General features: G+C 45.5%; 1 protein-coding gene across 3 annotated transcripts in view; it reads right to left on the bottom strand.

The window, feature by feature from the left end:
• NSMCE2 (NSE2 (MMS21) homolog, SMC5-SMC6 complex SUMO ligase) overlaps positions 1-24884 on the bottom strand; it is a 199273-nt gene that overhangs the window by 154819 nt on the left and 19570 nt on the right. For all 3 annotated transcript variants that reach the window (XM_083622330.1, XM_083622328.1, XM_083622329.1), the window contains exon 3: positions 17377-17483. In XM_083622330.1, the coding sequence (XP_083478456.1) occupies positions 17377-17483 (107 nt within the window). The remainder of the gene's footprint in view (positions 1-17376; positions 17484-24884) is intronic.

Below are 24884 nucleotides of genomic sequence, written 5' to 3'. Positions count from 1 at the left end.
CCTCCCAGATTCCAAGGCCACTGCAGCAAGACAGAAGCTTATTATGCATCCCTGCTGAGCAGGGTGTTCTGAAAGTAGTGTTCCACCACCTACTGGACTCCACTGAAAACTGCAAGGAGACCCAAGCGTTTCTGCAATCCCATTGCTTCTGTGTGAAAGAATAAGCAAGTGCTGTAGATCTGCATATTCAGTGTGCCCAGACCAATAGGTTTACAGTGGTACCTCGGGGTAAGTACTTAATTCGTTCCGGAGGTCCGTACTTACCCTGAAACTGTTCTTAACCTTAAGCACCACTTTAGCTAATGGGGCCTCCTGCTGCTGCCGCGCCGCCGGAGCACAATTTCTGTTCTCATCCTGAAGCAAAGTTCTTAACCTGAAGCAGTATTTCTGGGTTAGCGGAGTCTGTAACCTGAAGCGTATGTAACCCGAGGTACAGTCATACCTCAGGTTACAGACGCTTCAGGTTGCATTTTTTCGGGTTACGGACGCACCGAAACCCAGAAGTACCGGAATGAGTTACTTCCGGGTTTTGGCAGCCGCGCATGCGCAGAAGCGCTAAATCGCGCTTTGCACATGCACAGAAGCGCCGAATCGCAACCCTCACGTGCACAGACGCGGCGCTGCAGGTTGCGAACGTGCCTCCCACACGGATCACATTCGTAACCCGCAGCATCCACTGTACAGATTTTTGGAGGGGCGGGGGGAAACAGTTAGTCTAGGCAACTCTATGAACAACAATGGCCCTCTTCCCAGACTCTTGGCTAAGGCACTCCTCTTTCCAAGCTAGTTGCCCCACTCCAGTTACCTTGCCCCAATGCATTATTTCTAAGTGTCGCCCGGCCTGACAGAGAACTTGCAGCATTATGGAGATGCCTCTGCCAGGACGGAAGGGGCTCCACCTTTCTACCCAGGTAAGAAATGGGCGAGTGGCACCATGGGCACCTCCTTCTGGCAACGCCTGCAGCCAAGCTGGTGCCAAACGTATTGCTCGGTTTTCCTTTGGACCACATCAGTGAGGCTGAGAGGAGGGGTCTTGTCATCTGGGCACCCCAGGACCTCCAGACACATTGCCTAGGCTTGCACCCTGGGGAGGTCACTTCATCATAATAATAATAATTTCTTATTTATACCCTGCCTCAAACATTAAAAGCTTCCCTAAACAGGGCTGCCTTCAGATGTCGTCTAAAAGTCTGGTAGTTCTCTTTGACATCTGGTGGGAGGCCGTTCCACAGGGTGGGTGCCACTACCGAGGAGGCCCTCTGCCTGGTTCCCTGTAACTTGGCTTCTCGCAGTGAGGGAACCACCAGAAGGCCCTCGGCACTGGACCTCGGCATCCGGGCAGAACGATGGGGGTGGAGACGCTCCTTCAGGTATACTGGCCCGAGGCCGTTTAGGGCTTTAAAGGTCAGCACCAGCAGTTCTGACTTCACTCCCGGAGGCACACTCCATTGCCTCTTGAGACAGACGGATGGCAGCAACAACTCCCCTCACCTCAGGCAGCAGGGCAATGGTCAGGGATGAAGGGCCTTGTAGTTAAACATATGTGGGTATGGGGAGGCAGATTCTTCTTTCCCGAGTTACAGCAATCTCTTTTCCGCCATTGTGTGGCAATGTATTTACAGGAGTTCCCAACATGGTGTCTTTCAGATGCTGTTGGACTGCAACTCCTATCAGTGCCAGCATGTGGGCAATGGACAGGGGTGGTGCAAGCTGTAGTCCAGCAGTATCAGGATATTATTATTATTATTATTATTATTATTATTATTATTATTTATTCCCCGCCCATCTGGTTGGGTCGCCCCATAATAAAACATCAAACATTTACAACTTCTAAAACCGCAACTACCCCAGCATTTATATTCCAGCACAGACACACCCTTTTAGACCTGTTTCATAATCGGAGGATAAAAGATATTGGGAGCATCGCAGAGAAGCAAAGTCTGCCTTACTCAAACAGCAACCTGATGCTTGAGACCACAAACCAAGGAGCTGTCAAGCTTGCGGACTTTCCTCTTGCTATTTTCCACTACAGTATTACCCTCTACTTATGCGCACCTCTGGTTACGTACCCTTCGGGTTACGCACACGGCAAACCTGGAAGTTCGGGTTACGCACACGGCAAACCTGCACATGTGCAGAAGCGCTCTACCGCGCCGCACGCATGCACAGAACAGGCACCTCCGGTTGCAAAAACCTCGGGGTCCGACCGGAGCTCCGGTACGGATCCCGTCCGCAACCAGAGGTACCACTGCACTGTATTGCAGAGCTGATTCCTCTCTCTCTCATGCCTTTTCCACCTGCTTTAGTTAGCACCAATACTCTCTTCTTCAATCCTCTCAAAACTCTGAAATCATATAATTGTAGAATTGGAAGAGACCCTGAGGATCATCTGTGTCCAACCCCCCTGTGACGCAGGAATATGCAGCTGCCCCATGTGGGACTCGAACCTGCAACCTTGGCATTATCAGCACCACGCTCTAATAACCAACTGAGCTATGGCAAAACAAATGTTGGAAAGAAATCATTGGGCTTATGCAGGGCATGCAACCAATTTGTGTGAGATGTTGTTGTCTGGGTTTGATGGACTTCGCCATCACGTTATGTGTGCCTATAAACCCATCCAACTCCTGATGGTGGATGGGCACTTAATTGGCAGAGTTGGGCAAGCTGTTCTTCAAAGAAGCTTGTCCACTATCCTCCCGCTACAAAAGCTCTTACAAGCTTCCAAGAAATCAAGGGTTCCCCAGAACGGTTCAGCGTTAGGCATGTCCTATTGCAGCAGAATTTATTGCATGCTCCTTCCAGAGAAACTGAGGTTTCAAAGACTTTAGCAAGACAACGAAAGCATGACACAGAAAGGGACAATGAAAAGCAAAGCAAAGAACTGGACTCTCTCAAGTGTGTAAAAGTTGTCTTCAACTTTTGAACACAAAGGCACATTCTTTGTCAACACTCACAATCAGCTCAGGTTAAGGGAGTAACTGCTAAATTAATCATTGGCAGATGCTATGGAAAGTACCTTTGTATCTCAGTCCTAGACATGCCAATGCAATAGAAGATTTCACGGCGTTCAATAGGATTTGCTTCCTGGTAAGCATTTAATAATACTAATTTTATTATTCTCGTTGGGTTGCCCCAGAAACTCTGGGTGGCTTCCAACACATATAAAAACGTAACGAAACATTCCACATTAAAAACTTCCCTATACAGGGCTGCTTTCATATGTCTTCTGACACTGAAACCTGTTATCATGTCTTGCATCAAATGTCAGGGTCCTGTCAGCGTGCAAATTTTCGCTTGTGCAAAGGGATTTTCCCTGTGTACACTCCACACCCTCCCCAATTCTCTTCCGGAGGGTTGGATAAACCCCCAGAAAAGATTTCATGGGGTGCATTGGGGGAGGGGAGAGGGGAGAAGTCCAATTCCACAAGCGTAAGTCCTTGCGCTGACAAAATGCTTACATAGTGCTATGCTGGATATAAGTCCCCACTTCTCTCATTTGGACAGTATTTTTTAAAAAAAATTAATTGAGTTGGGGGGCACAGAGTTCTCAACAATCTCTGGACCATCTAAGACCTTGTAAAGGCAATGAGTTAGGTGCACCAAGGGACTTGCTCACAACTCCTATTATTATTAGCATTAATAATAATAATAATAATAATAATAATAATAATAATAATAATGACATTTGACATGGTATACTACAGACTGCTTTTGAAACACTTGCTGAGTTACGAAAACAGTTTGTCCCCTGGGAGAGGAGGGCTGATATTCTAGAAATACAAATACATAGCTTCAGAGGACATATGGAATCAACCATGTGGTTCTTTGGATACTGTCCTACAAATTTAAACGGTGTCAGAAGCAGGCTGGATTCCAGGGCGAGTACTAATGCAGAAAACAACTACACATTCCAGGGTGGGTATTCCATATGGCTTGTCTCAGCTTTATTTTCTAAACTAAAAGCAGTCAGGAGTAATATGCCCTTTTATTTAAAAAGGAGAAGAAGAAAAAGAGAAGGCTTTCACCAGCCAAAATGTTTGTCCCATAACAAGAGGCTATGTTGACACAGAAGGGCTATGTCAAAACACATCCCTGGAACAAAAGGTTAAAGTCCTCTGCCATATTTCATTTCCATAGGGATGTAAGTCATAATACAACAAAGCGGTGACTCAGAACCTAACACAAATCCGCTAACACGCATTAGTCATGCGACCAAACAATGCACCGAGAGTTTACAGAAAACATGTTTGAGAAGGAAAAAATAGAATCATAGAATCATAGAGTTGGAAGAGACCACAAGGGCCATCAAGTCCAACCCCCTGCCAAGCAGGAAACACCATCAGAGCACTCCTGACATATGGTTGTCAAGCCTCTGCTTAAAGACCTCCAAAGAAGGAGACTCCACCACACTCCTTGGCAGCAAATTCCACTGTCGAACAGCTCTTACTGTCAGGAAGTTCTTCCTAATGTTTAGGTGGAATCTTCTTTCTTGTAGTTTGGATCCACTGCTCCATGTCCGCTTCTCTGGAGCAGCAGAAAACAACCTTTCTCCCGCCTCTATGTGACATCCTTTTATATATTTGAACATGGCTATCATATCACCCCTTAACCTCCTCTTCTCCAGGCTAAACATGCCCAGCTCCCTTAGCCGTTCCTCATAAGGCATCGTTTCCAGGCCTTTGACCATTTTGGTTGCCCTCCTCTGGACACGTTCCAGTTTGTCAGTGTCCTTCTTGAACTGTGGTGCCCAGAACTGGACACAGTACTCCAGGTGAGGTCTGACCAGAGCAGAATACAGTGGCACTATTACTTCCCTTGATCTAGATGCTATACTCCTATTGATGCAGCCCAGAATTGCATTGGCTTTTTTAGCTGCCGCGTCACACTGTTGGCTCATGTCAAGTTTGTGGTCAACCAAGACTCCTAGATCCTTTTCACATGTACTGCTCTCAAGCCAGGTGTCACCCATCTTGTATTTGTGCCTCTCATTTTTTTTGCCCAAGTGCAATACTTTACATTTCTCCCTGTTAAAATTCATCTTGTTTGTTTTGGCCCAGTTCTCCAATCTGTCAAGGTCGTTTTGAAGTGTGATCCTGTCCTCTGGGGTGTTAGACACCCCTCCCAGTTTGGTGTCATCTGCAAATTTGATCAGGATGCCCTTGAGTCCATCATCCAAGTCGTTGATAAAGATGTTGAATAAGACCGGGCCCAAGACAGAACCCTGTGGCACCCCACTAGTCACTCTTCTCCAGGATGAAGAGGAACCATTGATGAGCACCCTTTGGGTTCGGTCAGTCAGCCAGTTACAAATCCACTGAGTGGTAGCATAGTCAAGACCGCATTTTACCAGCTTCTTTACAAGAATATCATGGGGCACCTTGTCAAATGCCTTGCTGAAATCAAGGTAGGCTACATCCACTGCGTTCCCTTCATCTACCAGGCTTGTAATTCTGTCAAAAAACGAGATCAGGTTAGTCTGACATGACTTATTTTTCAGAAATCCATGCTGACTATTGGTGATCACAGCATTCCTTTCTAGGTGCTCACAGACTGTTTGCTTAATGATCTGCTCCAGAATCTTCCCTGGTATTGATGTCAGACTGACTGGGCGGTAATTATTTGGGTCCTCTCTTTTTCCCTTTTTGAAAATAGGGACATTTGCCCTCCTCCAGTCTGCCGGGACTTTCTGCTGGGAATGGCCTTGAGCTTTCCTGCAACTACCAATCTTCCCTAGTATTGCAAGAGAAGAGGACTGTGTGTATTCTGAGGTGTACCCGTGGTTCACATCGGGCAATGATAACGGCCAACAGGCCTGTCCATGATCCCACGTGAACTGATGGAGCCACTGGAATATTTTACAATGTGGACAGGGTTGCTTCAGGAAGAAAAGGTAGACGCCACTCTCAGGAGAAGTTTTCTACTAGCTCAGCATTAGTGCATGCGGAAAGCCACAGCAGAAGCATGCAACTGACCTCAACACGCAGGGCAAAGGAAGGAGTATCTCCTTAGAGTTTGGCAGGCTTATTTAAGAAACCTGAAGTGAGATGCTCTGCGGCATACATGTTCTCATACATGCTCATGCATCAACTTCTGCCCATGTGCTTGGTTGGGTCGGCCTGTGCAAAACCGGCAGGTAGACGCACTTGCCACTTTTGGAGAGAAGATTTAGAGGTCAGTTCTACAGTTTGCAGCTTTTGTTACTACCAATCTACAGTCCTTTAGCTGTAAGCAGTCTATACAGCCCACTACCCTACCTGGCTTTGCCATATATCTCCTCGCTGATCCACATATTTGCCTTCCTGCACATGGCTTCCCTTTATGGTCCCATTCCTCCTTCCCAGTCTGCAGACACCAGTTCCCACTCAGCTTTCATGGACTCCCAGAGCCAGCAGCTCAGGGAAGTGAAATATCAGCATCGTCGTGCACCTGGCATCATGACCCTGGGGTCAGATTCCTGTTCTTCGAGGGATGAGATTGAGGACTTTCTGAGTTGGACATGTAACGGCATGTAGGGTTAAGCCCCAAGAGCATGTCCATAAGATGGGCCCATTGCAGCAGTGCCCCTCCAGCCCGAGGAGGTTGCACTGCCACCCTCTTAAGTCTGAGGACTCGGTTACAAAAGTCCCAATCGAACCAGAGTCTCCCACACTCTGCCAGAAAAAAAAACTGCTGGAGCAAGCTAGGGCTCTTTTAACTGAAGGTGCAGAACTGCTGCTCTTATATGAGGCTCAGTCTAACCTTGACTGTGTTGCTTTCTGGGAGAATTCAGGTTTGCCATGTTTGATGACCTCGATGCCTGCATCTCAACGTTTGCCAAGTTCCACACCCTGGCAAATGGAATACAGCCATGCCTTGGTTTTTGAACAGCTTAGTTCTTTAACGTTTTGATTCCCAAACGCCGCAAACCCAGAAGTGACTGTTCTGGTTTGCGAACTATTTTTAGAAGCCGAACGTCCGACGGGGCTTCCGGTTGGCTGCAGGAGCTTCCTGCAGCCAATCAAAAGCCGTGCTTTGGTTTCAGAATGTTTTGGAAGTTGAACAGGCTTCCGGAACTGATTCCCTTCAACTTCTAAGGTATGACTGTATATGGTCCAATGCCTGTTCCTGAAATCTTGCAGAACTCCTCTTCGCTGCTCGCATGCCCACTTTGAGCAAGTGAACCATGAGAAGATCAAAGAGGAGGTGCAAAGACTTCCACGTGCCTTGTCTTCCCCTGCTGGTAGGTAACCGAGGATTGGCCCCACAGCAAGAAGAAAGCGAATGGGTGGTAACAACAATAGTCGAAGGAGAGTGGATGAACACAAGGAGGAGATACACTCAAAATATTTTCTTGATGGGCCCCACCGAAACCTGGAACCAGTCTTGCATGTTCTCCACAGCTTCATCCTCCTCTCCCTCCCCAGTTAGCCATCTTGGGAAGAGAGTTTCAAAGCAACCAAAACGGCTATGTGCTTGCCCAGCACCTACAGAGGGCATTGTTTTGCAGCCTTCTGGTACCTTCCTACTCTTGGGCAGCTGCTAGAGAAGGTTCTGTGTGTCCTTGTGTATGCAGCAACTGTTGTCCTCTTAGTCATTTTCGTACTCTTTCAGAGTGGCCAAAGCTCTTAACCCTGAAAGCCACAAGCTAAAATAACTCTACATGACAAGCAGCGCGAGAGACCACAACTGAGCTTCCCCCTATGCACAGCAGCTCAGAGGCACATCACAGATCACAGAGCAGCTCACACTTACTGTATGAAAGCTCCCAGGAAGCCATTAGGAAGGCTGACAAGCTGAAAAAAAACACCAGCAATTCTGCATTCGGACAATCCAAATTCTGCATCAAGAAAAAGATGGATTATGCAACCTGTATACATTAGGGGTAGGTAGAAAAAAGATTAGAAAGATCACTAGCAGACCACCGCTGTAGATCTGCAAGGATTCCCAACTCCCACTTTTTGCTGAACAACAACAGCTCCCCCCGCTCCACTAAATTAGACAGCTAGGATCCCTGATCTGTAGAAACTCAGGTACAAATTGCACATTGCCTTTGGAACATTCTAGTGTGTGCATCACAGAGCATAGCAAGAAATTGCCCCTCCACCTTGGGCCACCATATTGCACCCGACTATAATTAGTGGACCTTGGAGATCTAATAAAATGGGGCGGGGACTCCAAATATTGCTGGACTCCAACTCTCATCAGACCCAGCCAGCATAGGCAATGACAGAGATGATGGAAACTGTAGTCCAACAACATCTGGAAGGCCACAGCATCCCCACATCTGTAATTTTAGAAGCCATAGATTCTGTAAGGCTGAAGTCTGTGACATAAATTATGCAAAATGGGGGAATAATAATTTCTTGGTTTTGCATAACTAATTCTGCACATTATTGTTTTCCCTATTATTTTTTCTTTTGCAGTTTGGGATGTGTAAGAAGCGTTTGAGGGTCCTCAATTCTCTCGCCGCCACCGCTAGATGTCTTATTCAGCCTGACTTCTGTGATTTCAGTGAGGATTGCCCATTCATTCTGAAGGCATATGGGCTCGATGAACTAAGTTGCCATCTGTCATTCGCTTCAAAGGGGCGTATTCAGCAAAGTTCCCCAGCAAATTGTGCCATTACTAGTTACGTTTTAGAAATGTTGAACCGGCGTTGGAAAAAATCAAAATGCAGGTCATCAGCCTACATGGCATTTTTTCGCTATCTGCTTAAAGGAGAAAAGAAAGAACACTTGGGATGTTAATAGATTATAAAAATGCAGGAAAGGATTTTTACCCATTTCAGAGTTTTAGCACTTCAAAAATGCAGACCAACCGGATTTGGAAAATGAAACTTATCAGAGCTTTAGCTCACAACAGGACTCGATTTATTCAGAGAGAAGCTTATTGCCCCAGACTTGGAAGGATTAGCAAAATGCCACAAATACTATAACTGGAAGATTAAAAAACATTGTGTTTCCAACACTTCCTGTGGAGGGGGGGGAGCTGCAACCAAAAGGAGTCCAACTGTGTCCCTCTCTCACTTTCCACAATTACGATGCAAAGTGAATTTAGCTACGTTTTTCAGCCTTCGAAACATCAACAAGAAATTGGGGTGGGGGGGTGGAGAGAAATAATTGTCACATTAAAAGAGTAACCCCGTGGCATACAGAAAGTGGGTCCAGAAAAGGTTTTCTCCCTCTCTCATAACACTAGGACTTGGGGATACCCAATGAAGTTGAACGCCAGAGGATTCAGCACAGGGGGACGCAGGTGGCGCTGTGGTCTAAACCACCGAGCCTTTTGGGCTTGCCGACTGGAAGGTCGGCGGTTCGAATCCCCGCAACGGGGTGAGCTCCCGTTGTTCTGTCCCAGCTCCTGCCAAACTAGCAGTTCGAAAGCATGCCAGTACAAGTACCGTATTTTTCCCTCTATAACACGCAGATTTTTTCTCCTAAAAAGGAAGGGGAAATGTCTGTGCGTGTTATTGAGCGAATGTGTGGTCCCTGGAGCCAAATGGCAAAAAAAATCAGGCAAAAATCAAATCGCGCGTCTCGGAGAAGGGAAACCTGAAAAGAGGAAGTGGCTGCTTTCCTGCATTCTGCCTCAGGGTCTTACTGCCCACCCTCCTCTGTTTCCTTGCTGTGTTTGCTCAAACGGAACAAAGAGCAGGGAAAGCCCCTCCCCTCCAGGCAAGCAGAGGGGAAAGCAGAGTGTCGTCTCTGTGCTCCGGTGCTGCTGAAAACATGCAGGAGGGAGAGAGAGAGAGAGAGAGAGAGAGCTGGCTGGCTTGGGTGGGTAGGTGAGGGAAAACTTTTGCCTTCCTTTCCTCCCTCCCGTTATACCCCTCTCCTGCATTCTTAGCCAGCTGCTTCTCTGCACACCCCTCTCGTGCTCCTTGTCCATTCTGTATTTTTCCTTCCTTCCCCACTTAAAATGTGGTTAAAAAGCATGGATCCACATGGATCCTCAGGATCTTTGCATTGGGTCACCCCAAATTCACCATCAGATCACATAGCATGTCCATGGCTACAGCCTGCCCCCCAAAAATCACACACGCACTGTTGCCTGGGGCTGCAATGGTGCAAAAATGTGGTTAAAAAGCATGGATCCACATGGATCCTCAGGATCTTTGCATTGGGTCACCCCAAATTCACCATCAGATCACATAGCATGTCCATGGCTACAGCCTGCCCCCCCCAAATCACGCACCCACTGTTGCCTGGGGCTGCAATGGTGCAAAAACGTGGTTACAAAACATGGATCCTCAGGATCTTTGCATTGGGTCACCCCAAATTCACCATCAGAGCACATAGCATGTCCATGGCTACAGCCTGCCCCCCCCAAAATCACACACCCACTGTTGCCTGGGGCTGCAATGGTGCAAAAACGTGGTTACAAAGCATGGATCCACAGGGATTCTCAGGATTTTTGCATTGGGTCACCCCAAATTCACCATCAGATCACATGTCTGTGGCCACAGCATGAAGCACAAAAATGATACATCCACTGTTTCATTCAGAATGTTTTTTCCCTTGTTTTCCTCCTCTAAAAACGATGTGCGTGTTATGGTCAGGTGCGTGTTATCGAGCGAAAAATACGGTAGATAAATACTGCATTTACTCAAGTCTAATGCACCATTGAATCTAATGTGTTTCAGAACCCTGAAACCTCAAAAAGAGCATGTGCTGGCGCATGTAAATGTGCCATCGAATCTAATGCGCACCTTAATTTTCGCAACATAATTTGGCCAAAAAAGGTGAGCGTTAGATTTGAGTAAACACAGGAGGTACCACTGCTGTGGGAGGTAAATGGCGTTTCTGTGCGCTCTGGCACTCATCACGGTCCCCCGTGCGCCAGCAGCGATTTACTCTTGCTGGCCACATGACCTGGAAAAGCTGTCTGTGGACAAATGCCGGCTCCCTCGGCCTGAAAAGTGAGATGAGCGCCGCAACTCCATAGTCACCTTTGACTGGACTTAACAGTCCAGGGGTCCTTTATCTTTAACCATGGCCGCCAACTTGGAAGGCTTTTAATAATAATAATGAAAAAAAAAAATTATATCCCGCCCTCCCCAGCCGAAGCCGGGCTCAGAGCGGCTAACAACAGTAAAAGTAATACAGTTTACATAAAATCACAATCTATTAATTGAAATACATTCTAAAATCAATTCATTCTAGAATCAATTCAGAATCAAATTAATGGCAACCATTGGGCTAGGGTTCTATGAGGATTACTGAAGGAGGGGGTCAGACTGTGCCTTGGCCAAAAGCCTGGTGGAACAGCTCTGTCTTGCAGGCCCTGCAGAAAGTGTCAAGTCCCGCAGGGCCCTAGTCTCTTGTGACAGAGCATTCCACCAGATCGGGGCCACAGCCGAAAAAGCCCTGGCTCTGGTTGAGGCCAGCCTAACCTCCCTGTGGCCCAGGACCTCCAAGATGTTTTTGTTTGAAGACCGTAAGGTCCTCCGTGGGAGAGGCAGTCCTGTAGGTACCAGAGTCGTAGGCCGTATAGGGCTTTAAAGGTTAAAACCAGCACCTTAAACCTGATCCTGTAGTTCACCAGAAGCGAGTTAGAAAAAATCACGGAGAAGGAGGCTACTAGCCAAGATGGCTGTGTGCTGCCTCCACAGCTGGAGGCAATGCTCCCGAATGCCAAGTGAGCAACCTCACTGTGACTGCATGCCGTTGACAGGTGAGCAGCCTCGAACGGCTAGAGCCTGACTAAAAAGAGGACCTCTCAGCTCAGCCTACAACATCCTTTTATCCTGCCATGTTGCATGGTTGCTTTTCACTCCTATAAGAAAAACGTAAGCCCTGCAAGTGTGAGAACACAGTGGCGGCAGCGAATGCAAAACCCACCTCCCACTTCCAACACACAGCTCCCTCCGACAGGGATCTCATAGGAATGGGCAGAACAGCCGTGATGTGGGTTTTCCATAAAATTTCCCTACCCACATTAAGGTCGTTTGCATTGGGGAATATTCCATTTGCAAGGGCAAATTTTCTGATGCTTTAGAGAGTGATCTAATTTAGTGCCTTTATTTGCTTTCAGGAAACAAAGTTAAAACAGATAATAACACATTGAAACCAAACCTGCCTAATAATGTATTTGCAACTGATGTATATCTGTGGCTACTAACAACTTATGAAAACAGAAACTTCTTTGTTGAAAATTAAAGCACGGGGAAAATTCCTGCCCCACATCACTGGAGAACAGCGCAAAATATATCTTGTCTGCACAGTGGTATCGACGATACAAAAGTCTTCCCTCCCTCATCACAAGCAAACCATAATGGAAGGCACTTTCTCAATAGAAATGAATGGATAAGAAGGAGGATCTAGGACAATCAGAGAGGAGCCGGTCTATCCCATTTTCTTTCAGAATACACCATTTAATTTCCTCTCCCCACTGCTTTTCCAGAGGAAGAAAACACCCTTAGCAATCCAGTTAACATTTTGTGGCAACTGAATATATTCCGTCCTCATTGGAATGTACTGTATTCCCCCCCCCCAAAAAAAAATTGTACTAATGTAATGGCGCTGTGAGGTAAACCACAGAGCCAAGGACTTGCTGATCAGAAGGTCGGCGGTTCGAATCCCCGTGTCGGGGTGAGCTCCCGTTGCTCGGTCCCTGCTCCTGCCCACCTAGCAGATCAAAAGCACGTCAAAGTGCAAGTAGATAAATAGGTACCGCTCCTGCAGGAAGGTAAACGGCGTTTCCGTGCGCTGCTCTGGTTCGCCAGAAGTGGCTTAGTCATGCCGGCCACATGACCCGGAAGCTGTACGCCGGCTCCGTCGGCCAATAAAGCGAGATGAGCGCTGCAACTCCAGAGTCAGTCATGACTGGACCTAATGGTCAGGGGTCCCTTTACCCCTTTACCTAATGGCTTGGTTGCCCAGACCATGACTTAGCACCTTCTGTGTACAAAGTATGTGGTCCTCCATTAGAGTCAGTCAGTGTTCATCTCTAGTTTGGAGAAATCACCAGACAGGCCAGTTTAGCAAACCAAGAATGGCTTCTAAGACAACGGTTTGAATGACGGATGGGGAGATGCGGAGAAGCTTAGAAAAGAAAGCAAAGGGAAGAACTGGAGCCCCACTTTCCCCACCCTCCATCTAATTGATGGACCTCTAAGTCAAGGGGAGGGGGGAAACCACTGCCCCTTCAAATGTAACTGAACTACAACTCCCATCATCCCTGGCTGTGGTGTGGTTGATGGGAATTGTAGTTCAGCTACATCTGGAGGACCAGAAGTCCCTCACCCCATTCCAAGAAGTCATTACGTAATCTGATTTGGGGAAAGAACTACTATAAATTAGGTGGGGGGTTTGGTTACTTTCTCTCCCTTTCAGGCTACTGATGTGGCACAGGTGATTCACTCAGGTATATGCAGACAAGCAGGTTATTAAACATTGTTGTGGGTGATAATACCTTTTATGGGCTAATTTGCAAAGTTATGGCAACACGAAGATCATTGGGAGGGGAAATCAAATCAGTAGGGCAATGGATTGAGATTACTGGTGAATTTCAGTTTCCCCACTAACATATCCCCCACTTGTGGCTGTGTAAAAGCTGCTGTGCCAAATTACCATCCTGCTGTAGCCATTCCTACAAACAACCGACCAGGAAGTGTGTGTTTAGCTATTTTTCAAGGCTTAGGGTAATGATGTTTTTACCGACGCTGCATCAAAGTGCCACTTAGCAACTGCGTTACTGGAAGTTTTATGGGTTCTATTCTTCCAGGACATCACGGTCTGTTCTCGTACCCATGAAACTTAGTTTCCTCATATTGTGCAACTAATCGATCTTGAACCTGAATATTCTTCTTGGGCAACTCTTCTTCTTGATCCTGAATATTCAGAGAGATTCCCATCAGGATGAATTTCACAAATCTTCCTGCTTCAAACAGTTATATAATAAATGCTGCAGAGAAGGAAGACATTCCACCTCTAGCACTTCCCACCAGAAGTTAATCGTTGCCTGGAAGTCCCTCCCTCCTCCAATCAGCAATCAGTTAGCCTCTTGCATCAGTCAAATTCATTCTACAACCCCAAAAACTGTAAGGAGCTGGGGTATATTCGGGGGGGGGGGGGCACACATTGGTTACTGTTACTGATCTTATTTTTTGCATCTTTATTTTAGATCTTATTATGATTCGTGTGGAAATGGTTCAGTTTGGCTGTGTACTTTTTGATGCTTTATTGTTTATGACTACTTTTGCTATGTTTGAAATTACGTGATTTGTTTCATATTGTAAGGCAAAAGGTAAAAAGGTAAAGGACCCCTGGACAGTTAAGTCCAGTCAAAGGCGACTATGGGGTTGCAGCGCTCATCTCACTTTTCAGGCCGAGGGAGCCGGAGTTTGTTTCTGCGTCTTGTGGCCAGCATGACTAAACCGCTTCTGGCGCAACGGAACACCATGATGGAAACCAGAGCGCATGGAAACGCCCTTTACCTTCCCACCTCAGCGGTACCTACTTATCTACTTGCACTGGTGTGCTTTCGAACTGCTAGGTTAGCAGGAGCAGGGACCGAGCAACGGCAGCTCACCGTTGCAGGGATTCGAACCGCCGACCTTCTGATCAGCAAGCCCAAGAGGCTCAGTAGTTTAGACCACAGCACCACCCACGTCCCTCCCACCCTGGCCAAGTATGGTTTTAACTATGGGAAGGTGGCATACAAATAAAATCATGACGATGATGGAGGCAGTGTGTGGCTGCAGTCGAAGGTTGCCTGGAGTTCTTCAAGAGCATATTCTGTGCATATTCAAGATGACTTGGAAACTTCAGTTGGTCCAAAATGCAGCAGCTGGTGTTCCGCTTACTTTAAAATAGCTGCACCGGTTGCAAGTCCGTTTCCAAGCACAATTCAAAGTGCTTGCATTAGCGTTTCAAAGCCCCAAATGACTTCAAATCATAGAATTGTAAAGTTGGAAGGGACCCCAAGTGTCATCTAGTCCAACCCCCAGCAATGCAGGAATCTTTTTGCCTGACATAGGGGCTCAAACCTACGACCCTGAGATTCAAGGTCTCATGCTCTACCAGCCGAATTCTTTCAGATATTTGTGTGAAAATCCATACACCTTCTTAATTTTGTCTACTGCTGATATTTTTGCAAGAAATTTTCCCCAACATAGTGCATTTTTCTGTGGAATACACACATTTTTTTGTGCACTTTCTTCTAACGTTTATGCAGACTTTTTAAAACTGGAGAACAGCAGCTCGGAATTCAGAGACTTGCACGTTCCAGAAGCCATGTTTCAGTCCACGTGCCAGGTTGCAAAGTGCAAATCTTGTAGACTGGCATTAAAATGCAGACCCAACTAATTTCTCCACCATCCCTATTAACTCTGCACGGGCAAATGAATGCAATTTCCTCCAGGAGCCAGAACAGAGGAAGGGTTTTTGCTTCTCCCATAACCAACATGTAAACAGAAAGGGAGAATCAAAGCTCTTTTGTTCCTCCTTCACCAGCCCACCACATTTCTAGCCAGCAAAAATTCCTTACCAGCCTGGCAGACAAGTTACAGCCTTGGAGAAGTTAGATGGTAAAATCGAGGAGACAAATTCTTACGCAACAGAAATCTGGTGTCAGACCTAAGTTCTCTGTGTTTGTGTGAGTGTACGTGATATGGAAACTTGCAAATTCTGAACTGTACACCCTCAGAACAGAGTTGGCTTCTTGAGGAGTAAAACTCTGGCTTTCAAAAAGAGATTTGGCTTTCAAAGAGGATTAGACAAATTCATGGCTGGGATAAGGTTATCTGTGGCTGCTAGCCATGATATCTATCTATCTATCTTAGGCTCCAATGTCAGAGGTAGCATGCTTCTGAAACTACAGAAAGCAGCTGGTTGCTCGCTGGACTCGATCCAGCAAGGCTCTCCTTAGGTTATTAAGATAACCGAGATCCGTCCAATTTGCTGTTAGCTAATCCTAGTTAAAGCTATGGTTTTCCCAGTAGCGATGTATGGAAGTGAGAGCTGGACAATAAAGAATTGATGCTTTTGAGTTATGGTGCTGGAGGAGACTCTTGAGAGTCCCATGGACTGCAAGAAGACCAACCCTATCCATTCTGAAGGAAATCAGCCCTGAGTGCTCATTGGAAGGACGGATCCTGAAGCTGAGGCTCCAATACTTTGGCCACCTCATGAGAAGAGAAGACTCCCTGGAAAAGACCCTAATGTTGGGAAAGATGGAGGGCACAAGGAGAAGGGGACGACAGAGGATGAGATTGTTGGACAGTGTTCTCGACGCTACTAACATAAGTTTGACCAAACTGAGGGAGGAAGTGGAAGACAGCTCTGGTCACGAAGAGTCGGACACGACTAAACGACTAATCAACAACAATCCTGGCATGTAAAGAGCTGCATAGAAGATATATTTGTGCATTTTGGTCACACCTTTATCATGCCCGTAGTGCAACCCTATGATCAAGCAAATAGGAAAGTGGATCTAAGGAAGTAAGTTGTGTTTGGTCTTTGCCATTGGACAGACCAATTACACACACACACACACACACACACACACACACACCAACAACACCGCCACAACCCCTCTCTACTTGCCCATTACGGCTTGTATATAAAAGAGGATCTGGTCTTTTGCTTTCTTCCTGAAAGCTAAGCCAAATAATGGCATCATTGTTTATGTTCTTGGTCTTTAAAAGGGTGTTGGTTAACTTGGAAGTGGAAGAGAGAGAACTACTAGTACAGTAGTTCCAATGTACTAGAAAGGAGAAGTAGCGCAAGGTAAGTCATTTTGCAGGTGAGATAAATGTCTCACAGAAGGGAGTTTCCACTCCTGATCAAACAAAGGGTTTCCCACAGTCCGTTGCTGGAAACATCACAATAATCCAATGGCTCATTTCTTACTCAGCGGGTTGCTGAATCAATCAAAAGAGGATGTTGGTACAGTTCACCTGCTGTAAGCTTAAGTCAACAGCAACTCGGCTTTCAAAGCCACGCAACTGTATGAATTACTGACAATCCTTTATTTTCATCAGACATGTTTATTGTTTTATAAGTAGCACGGGGTAAAGGGTTATTTGAGGCAGGAGAGAGAGAAAAAGAAAAAAAGAGTTGAACTCCAGGAACTGGCAGATATCTCACAGTGACTTGCATATTGTTCACAAGTCAGCTGAACATGGCTACTAAAATCCACCAAAAATTTGCTTCACCTCAACCTTCAACCCCTAGCATTTCTGGGGAATGTCCCCTGTCTGAAACCCCAGAGAGTCACTGCTGGTCAGTGAAGGATATACTGAGCTAGATGAACCAATAAGGCAGCTTCCTATGCTCTTCTGTACTACCAAGCTTCAGTTTTATCCAGTTTGTCAGAATACCTTTCAAATCAGTGTGCCTCTGTAGGTGTCATACAACTTGTTCCACATGTAACGTGACAGTTGTCGCTTACCTGATTCACAGTGTCTTCAACTGCTTCCATATAGTGGTTCATTTCTCTGCTCATTGCAGCATATTCCAACATCACTCTTTCCATTTCGTCAACCTCTTTCATGTCGTCTGCAAAATAAACGATTTATTTTGTGTGTGTTTTTTAAAAAAATTAAGGCATTTGTTCTTCCAGACCTAGTGAGCTCATGGCTCTAAAGGAGTCAGACAAACACCAGAGACAGGATGAGAGGAAGAAGAAAAAACACTTTAAGAGGTGGAAGAAAAAGCTGAAAACAATAAATTGATTTCAACATTAAGGCGGCAGTTCTCCAAGTGCTGTGTTGCAGTCTAAAGCTCTAACCCAGGGGTCAGCAAACTTTTTCAGCAGGGGGCCGGTCCACTGTCCCTCAGACCTTGTGGGGGGCCAGACTATATTTTTTTGGGGGGGAGTGAACGAATTCCTAGGCCCCACAAATAACCCAGAGATGCATTTTAAATAAAAGCACACATTCTACTCATGTAAAAACACACTGATTCCCAGACCGTCCGCAGGCCAGATTGAGAAGGCGATTGGGCCGGATCCAGCCCCCCGGGCCTTAGTTTGCTTACCCATGTTCTAACCATACATTTAAAACAAAGGATGTACAGGCCTCATGAGTGGCAGAAGAAGAAGAAGAAGAATTTCTTATTCTTTGTTTCCAAAGCTAGCAGATATTTTGCACTTCAGGGTGGTAACACCAGAGTATTATCACTGTCAAATCAACATGGATACAGATAACCATTCACCAGCTGTTCACCTGACACACTGCACGTCAATCACTTGCTATGCTAGTTGTATAACTTTGATGGGCGGTAGGGATATTTCTCCTCGCTTCGTGGGGAGGCACAAAATAAATTTACCAAGTGGTTACAGTTGTATGAGAGGTTCTCCACAATTAGCCCTCTCTCTTTTAAAAAAACCTTCTCCCCGTTTCATCCTCTCAACAACTCTGTCAGGTAGGCTGGGCTGAGAGGGACTAGGCCAGTAAACTTCATTGCCAACTGGGTTTGAACTCATGTCTCCTCAGATCTCTAACTGCCACAGTGCATTGGTTTCCCACAACCGTTTTATTCTAAATAACTGCTTTTATTTATTTTCACAGCGCAGAAGATAAATTTTGAGGAAACAATTGCTACAGCAGTCAACGGCTGATAAAATGACAGACTTTTGTCATGCCATGTGTTTCGTTTGACTGCTCTAAGAGATCACACCACGTTTTCCCATGAGTCCTAGGTGGATTCCTGCCACAGCCTGAACCATTCAGGGATTCCATAAACATTTGCCATCTGTTATAAAAGGAATATGGATTCGTGTTTGGCATAATGGTTTTATTCCAAAATATTTGTTGTTTTCCTGCCCACCACTACCGAGAGTATTTTATTCATACCCTTCAAACACTTTCCCACTTCAACTTTGTCAACGTACATTTTGTCATACAGCATGACAGGTGTTTTCCAGGTTCTTCAAACGTTAAGTTATGTTTTTACAGCTTTTGCAATCAAAAGTCACTCTGCAGTTCTTGGGCAACCTCAACGAATGCATTACTCAGAGAGGCACTTCCCAGATTTTTTTATGCAAGAAAGATGGTGAGAGAGGGAGAAAGAGTGTGTGTCTGTGTGTAATTTCAGTTACCAACACCTAGTCATTAGGCAATCAGGGTATTTTGTGCAGAAGTTATATTTAGTGACTCATCACGTTGCCTGAGAAATATTTAATAGAAACACAAATGCCCTCTCTTGTCAAACTACGCTTTAGACTATAATTAATCCCCATTCTTATAAATGCCAGCGTTCTAACATCAAAACCTGAGTCAGCGTTTTCTAACCCACAGTAAATAATGGGAGATGTGCTTGGTGCTGGAAGTGTCCCAACAAGAAGCTGTGCCTTACCCATAGAAATTAGCAGCCCCAAAGATTTGTGTTTTTCTCCCCCACAAAGGCAGTATATTCTATCTTTTAAGATCCATCTAATAATGGTAATAATAATTTATTATTTATGCCCCACCCATCTGGCTGGGTTTCCCCAGCCCAACTTCCAATCTTGACTTTTTACCTTTCTCCCCAATTGCCCTTTTCTTCATCACAACACGAAATCTGCTGCATCGCATTTCGCAGAAAGGATGTGCACATGGTGCAAAAGTCCAGAGTTAACGTCTCTGCCAGTTGTGCAATCTCCTTCCTCAGCAAAACACACAAGTTGCGTGACAGCAGCGGCAAGGCCTCTTCTGGCCATGATGTTAGATCTCTGCCAGTTCCTTCCTAACAAGTCTTATGGGGCAACCCAGCCAGATGGGTGGGATATGATGAAGATAACAATGGTGGTGGCAGCTATGTGAACAGCCCATGCCGAATGCAGAAATACACTACCTCATGCGCTTGAGCAACCCACATTTAGTTTTTGCTGCAATCCCACTTGCATAATGTTGACCTTGGAAGGTCACACTTAGCTGCCAGATTTGACTACCGCAATGCGTTCTAGGTGGGGTTGCACGATGGAAACGGCAATGGGCCCAAAGTGTAGGTCCAAGAGGCTGGTTCATGCCAGACAATTAGAGGATATTACGGGGAAGGGTTGCAGCTCAGTGGTGGAGCAACAGCTCTACGTGCACAAGGCCTAGGGATCAAGCCTTGGTGTTTCCACATTCACACGAAGTACAGGCAACAACCAACTTAGGTGTGTTTGATTGCACAGGCATGCACAGCACTGAACCCGGAAGTAGCTGCCAGGGGTGGAACAGCGCAGAGCGGGCTTACGCATGTGGGGGTCCGAACCATAACCTCCACTCAAAACAAGGACTGCCTGCACTAAACCATGGTGTGTTTCCACAAATGTATGGTTTGTTTGAATGTCTGAATCCGGCCAACCAGACTAACTTGTAGCTTCATGCTACTCACAGAACCATGAGCGAAATGCAGAAAGAGATCCCCCTTCAAATAATGATGATGATGATGATGATATTTATTCAAAGATACAGTGGTACCTTTGGTTGCAAACGGGATCCGTTCCGGAGGCCCGTTCGCAACATGAAAAGAACGCAACCTGCAGCGGCGCATCTGCGCATGCGTGGGTTGCGATTTGCCGCTTTTGCGCATGCGCGTGAAGTCATTTTGCGCTTCTGCGCATGCGGCAAAACCTGGAAGTAACCCTTTCCGGTACTCCCGGGTTGCCGCGGGATGTAACCTGAAAGAACGTAACATGAAGCGGACATAACATGAGGTATGACTGTATACAGAAATACATACCCATTTATAATATACTAAGCAAAGTCGGAAGGAAGGAGAAAGCTAAAGAAGGAGAAAGCAAAAGAGAAGGAAAAGAAAGAAAGAAACTAAAGATAAGAGTAGAATAAAAGGACTTCTCTCTGCAGCTACATATAGTATTCATTCTTTAGAATCCAACTATTCTATCTTTTATAAGCCAGTATTTTTTCAATCTTGAAATCCAGAGTTCGTGTGTGAGAGAGAGAGAGATAAAGAGAGATCCCTTTTTGACTCTCATTCTTATAATACTGGAATTTGCAGTTGCCCCCAAACTGGCTAGCAGCAGCATCAAGACAGGTAAAAGATAGCACCTTTTCCCCAAGCAGCCCTTGTGTGTCTCTCCTAACCCCATCCAATGCACTTTTAGCATTTAGCTAATTTCTCCTTTAGGAAGCTACTCTCCTCCCTCGTCAGGTGAATGCACCTCCTACAAGGCTGACACGCATTGCACTTCATGAATCACAAGGAAGATTTGTGTAGCAAGCAACCGGCACCCTCCTCCCCGCGGCCCAAATGAATCACAGCTGCAGCATACACAAAACTTCGCCCGTCCTACGTCTCTGAAATCATGCAAAAGGAGAAATAGATGAAGGAGTCGCCACTCAACAGTGACTGCGATTCTCACAAGACAGAGAGGGGGGCGGTCTTGCCTGAAACCCCTTCAGCATATCAAATGTGATAGGAAATTTATGGTCTTAGATATAGGGTAATGTTCATAAGTGTACCAACCAAGCACGTACATAGATCAGCACAGGAAGACCAACCTGGAACCATTTTGATTCCTAAACTGAGCCAATGTTTTCTCTGCAAGGTCAAAGTGGGAAATCTCCCATTGTCTCTTTCCTCACAAATCCTGTCTTAAGGGTATGTCTGTGTTTGAATAGGGTGTGAGCCTGTGACCTGGCCCAGGAACTAAGTATTTATCACTACAAAAGAATGGCCAGGCTCCCCAGGCAATCCAATCAAGTAACCTGCCAGAAAGGAGATAAACAAGGACAGGAGAAAAACAATATTCAAATTTCTGTTTTAGACCGCCTTTTCTGTGATGTAGGTGTGATGTATCTGAGGGATGGTCTTAGGTTATACCTCTTCTGTGATGTATGTATGATGTTTATGGGGGTGGTCTGGATCTACAGGGTGGCCATTTCAAAAGTCTTTATAAGGCCTTGCATGCCATTTTTCTGGGTCCTCCTCCTTCTTCTGTGTGTGAGGGGAGCACCCTGTTGCAACAGATCAATAAAGATCAAGCTTACTAGCTGCTTTGCTTCTCAATATTCTCTGGTTGGCCTCTGTTATTTTCTCCTACCAATAGGGAACCTATGTAAGGACTCTATATGGGCTCTTGGATACTCCATAAGGGAAAAGGGCAATTTTTGTTTACAACACAAACAATGGCTTAATTGCTGCAGGTCCTCAAGAGCCGTTTTTATATATATATATATATATATATATATATATATATATATATATATATAGGAGCAAACAAACAGGCAGAACCCAACTGAGACAAGAAGGATATTAAATACTGTATTTTTCTCTCTATAAGACGCACTAGACCTGCGCAGCCTGCATTCGCTCCATAAGACGCACACACATTTCCCCTTACTTTTTAGGAGGGAAAAGGTGAGTCTTATAGAGCAAAAAATACGGTAATTGCCTCTTACAGTGCATTCTTCTGGTGTCAACATTCCAGCCACAAGAGCTCCTCTGCTAATTTCAAAATGATGCTCACCGGAAGCATTTCTGGTTTTCCAATTTCTAGGCACCTGTGTGTGTGGCCTATCAAAAGATTAATCTTTATTTGAACTTACTGTACAGAACGTAATGTACTAGCAGTACTTTTAGAAAGAACAAATTTTACACAATATGGATCCTAAATTGTTCTCATGCACAAGAGGAGGTGGGAGGAAGGGAAATGATCCATGTGGCTTGTTTTGCTTTTGAAACACTGTCAATTATTATTTGTAATAGGCGCCGGCAGTTTTGCATACACAAAGCTGCATGGATGTAACTATTCCATTGCAGCAGTGTGCAATCGAACATGGAATTTGGTTTGGCAGTTAAGCAGACAGAGAAGCCATGCTCTTTTTAAAAATAAAAATAAAAATCAATGCACAAATCTGAGCAATATACTAAGTTTTTCCTGGTCGTGCGTGGGCAACACCTGCTGAACTCTAAGACGCGAGAGAGAATTCCACAAGAACTTTCTACACTCCTAGAAAAAGAAGCACGCAAGATGGTTAAAGGCAGCATAGAGTTGGCCAAGTTTTGCCAACTTCACTACAGATTTAAAAAGAGGATTTAAAGCATCCGCTAAACCTGGCTCTTACGCCCCCTGATTTCTGTCATGAGCTAATCCGGATTATATTGGTAAATCTGTAGCAGGAACTAGAGTAGTAAGGATCATATCTTTGGGGCGGAATTAAAGCAGCTTTATGGGCACTGCTACACGTTATAGGGAAACTTTATAGCTGCGGTTTCCTACTTCCATTTTAGCTGCCAAAAAAAAAAATCCTGGGAATTTTGGTTCAGCGAGGGTGCTCAGAGTCCCTTGTAAATGATTTCTAGAGAGCCACTGCCAGTCAGAGCACATGATGCTAGGCAAAATGAACAAATGGCCTGATATAGTACAAAGCAGATTATTGTTTCCCCAAGTTCCTATTTCAAAACTAAAGTTTCTAGGTTTCTCTGGGGGGAGAGGCTGGTTGGCATAAACAAACATCTGAGTATTGCTGCTGCCCAATTTCAAACTCTCCCATATTTGTAGAATCATAGGCGGTTTTTCCCCAATGTTACCCAGATAATAATAATTTATAAAAATAATTTATTATTTATACCCTGCCCATCTGCCTGGGCTCCCCCAGATGTTTGCACATATCTGGCAGGCACTCTTGATTGGGGCTACCGATTTCAGCTTGCTATTATCACACCGAGAACAGCTGCCATGACACGATTACAAACTGATAGCAAGTTCTACATATCGTAAACAGACGTACGCTTACAATGGATCACAGTGTTTAAACGACTACTGTCCATTCTGACTGGCAGTAGCTCCCCGAGACGGGGTTCTCCCCAGGCCCTCTTGCAGACCTATTTTAACTGGCGATGTTGGGAATTGAAGTTGTTTCCGAGCACAATTCAAAGTGTTGGTGTTGACCTTCAAAGCCCTAAACGGCCTCGGCCCAGTATACCTGAAGGAGCGTCTCCACCCCCATCGTTCTGCCTGGATGCTGAGGTCCAGCGCCGAGGGCCTTCTGGTGGTTCCCTCACTGCAAGAAGCAAAGCTACAGGGAACCAGGCAGAGGGCCTTCCTGGTAGTGGCGCCTGCCCTGTGGAACACCCTCACACCAGATGTCAAAGAGAAGAACAACTACCAGACTTTTAGAAGACATCTGAAGGCAGCCCTGTTCAGGGAAGCTTTTAATGTTTGATGGATTACTGTATTTTGTTGGAAACCGCCCAGAATGGCTGGGGAAGCCCAGCCAGATGGATGAGGTATAAATAATAAATAATTATCATCATCATCATCATCATCATCATCAAGATATCCGGCAAGGCAGCGGAGATCAGTTTTCCTTCTTCTAGGTGGGCTACCTTCCTAGGTTGACAAGCCCCACCTGCCCCTTACAAACCCTACCGATAAATATTGGGGAACACTTCCAAACCGTGAGAACAATTTGTCCAGGTGTGCAGTGAAATGTCATTTTTCCTCCAGGTTTTTTGTTTGCTTGTTACATACAGACAACTAAAGGCAAAACTGTTTGGTGTGATTTAAATTGAAGGAAGTCTTCTGGCGCCCACCATCAGACCAGGCGGCCCACAAAGCCCCTGCTAGGTATGCTTCTGTAACTACTCAGACATGCAGGTGACCAGTGAATCGCACTCTGGGCCCCGCAAGATAATCATTTCAGCTAAATTATATAAAAACCATGTGACTCAAGACTACAAATGAAGACAGCAGCCAGAAACCCAACCAGATGGGCGGGGTACAAATAATTAATAATAATAATAATAATAATAATAATAATAATAATAATAATGTGCCCCTGCACTATGCAAAGCCATTGCTATTCCACTGAGCAGAAATATCCTGCCTTTTGTATCACCAACACTCTGGTCACACAGAGTAGACTCTGTAGGTCGAAGGTGCCCTCTAGGTCAGAAGAATGCATCAGCTGAACTTACAAGTCAATGGAGACACACCAGGCCTTAAGCCAACTTTTCCGTCCA

This window comes from Podarcis filfolensis, assembly GCF_964270895.1.
Source record: "Podarcis filfolensis genome assembly, chromosome: 7".
Lineage (NCBI taxonomy): Eukaryota > Metazoa > Chordata > Lepidosauria > Squamata > Lacertidae > Podarcis > Podarcis filfolensis.
Note: the sequence above shows the minus strand (reverse complement) of the source record. Positions and strands in the feature narration are given on the sequence as shown.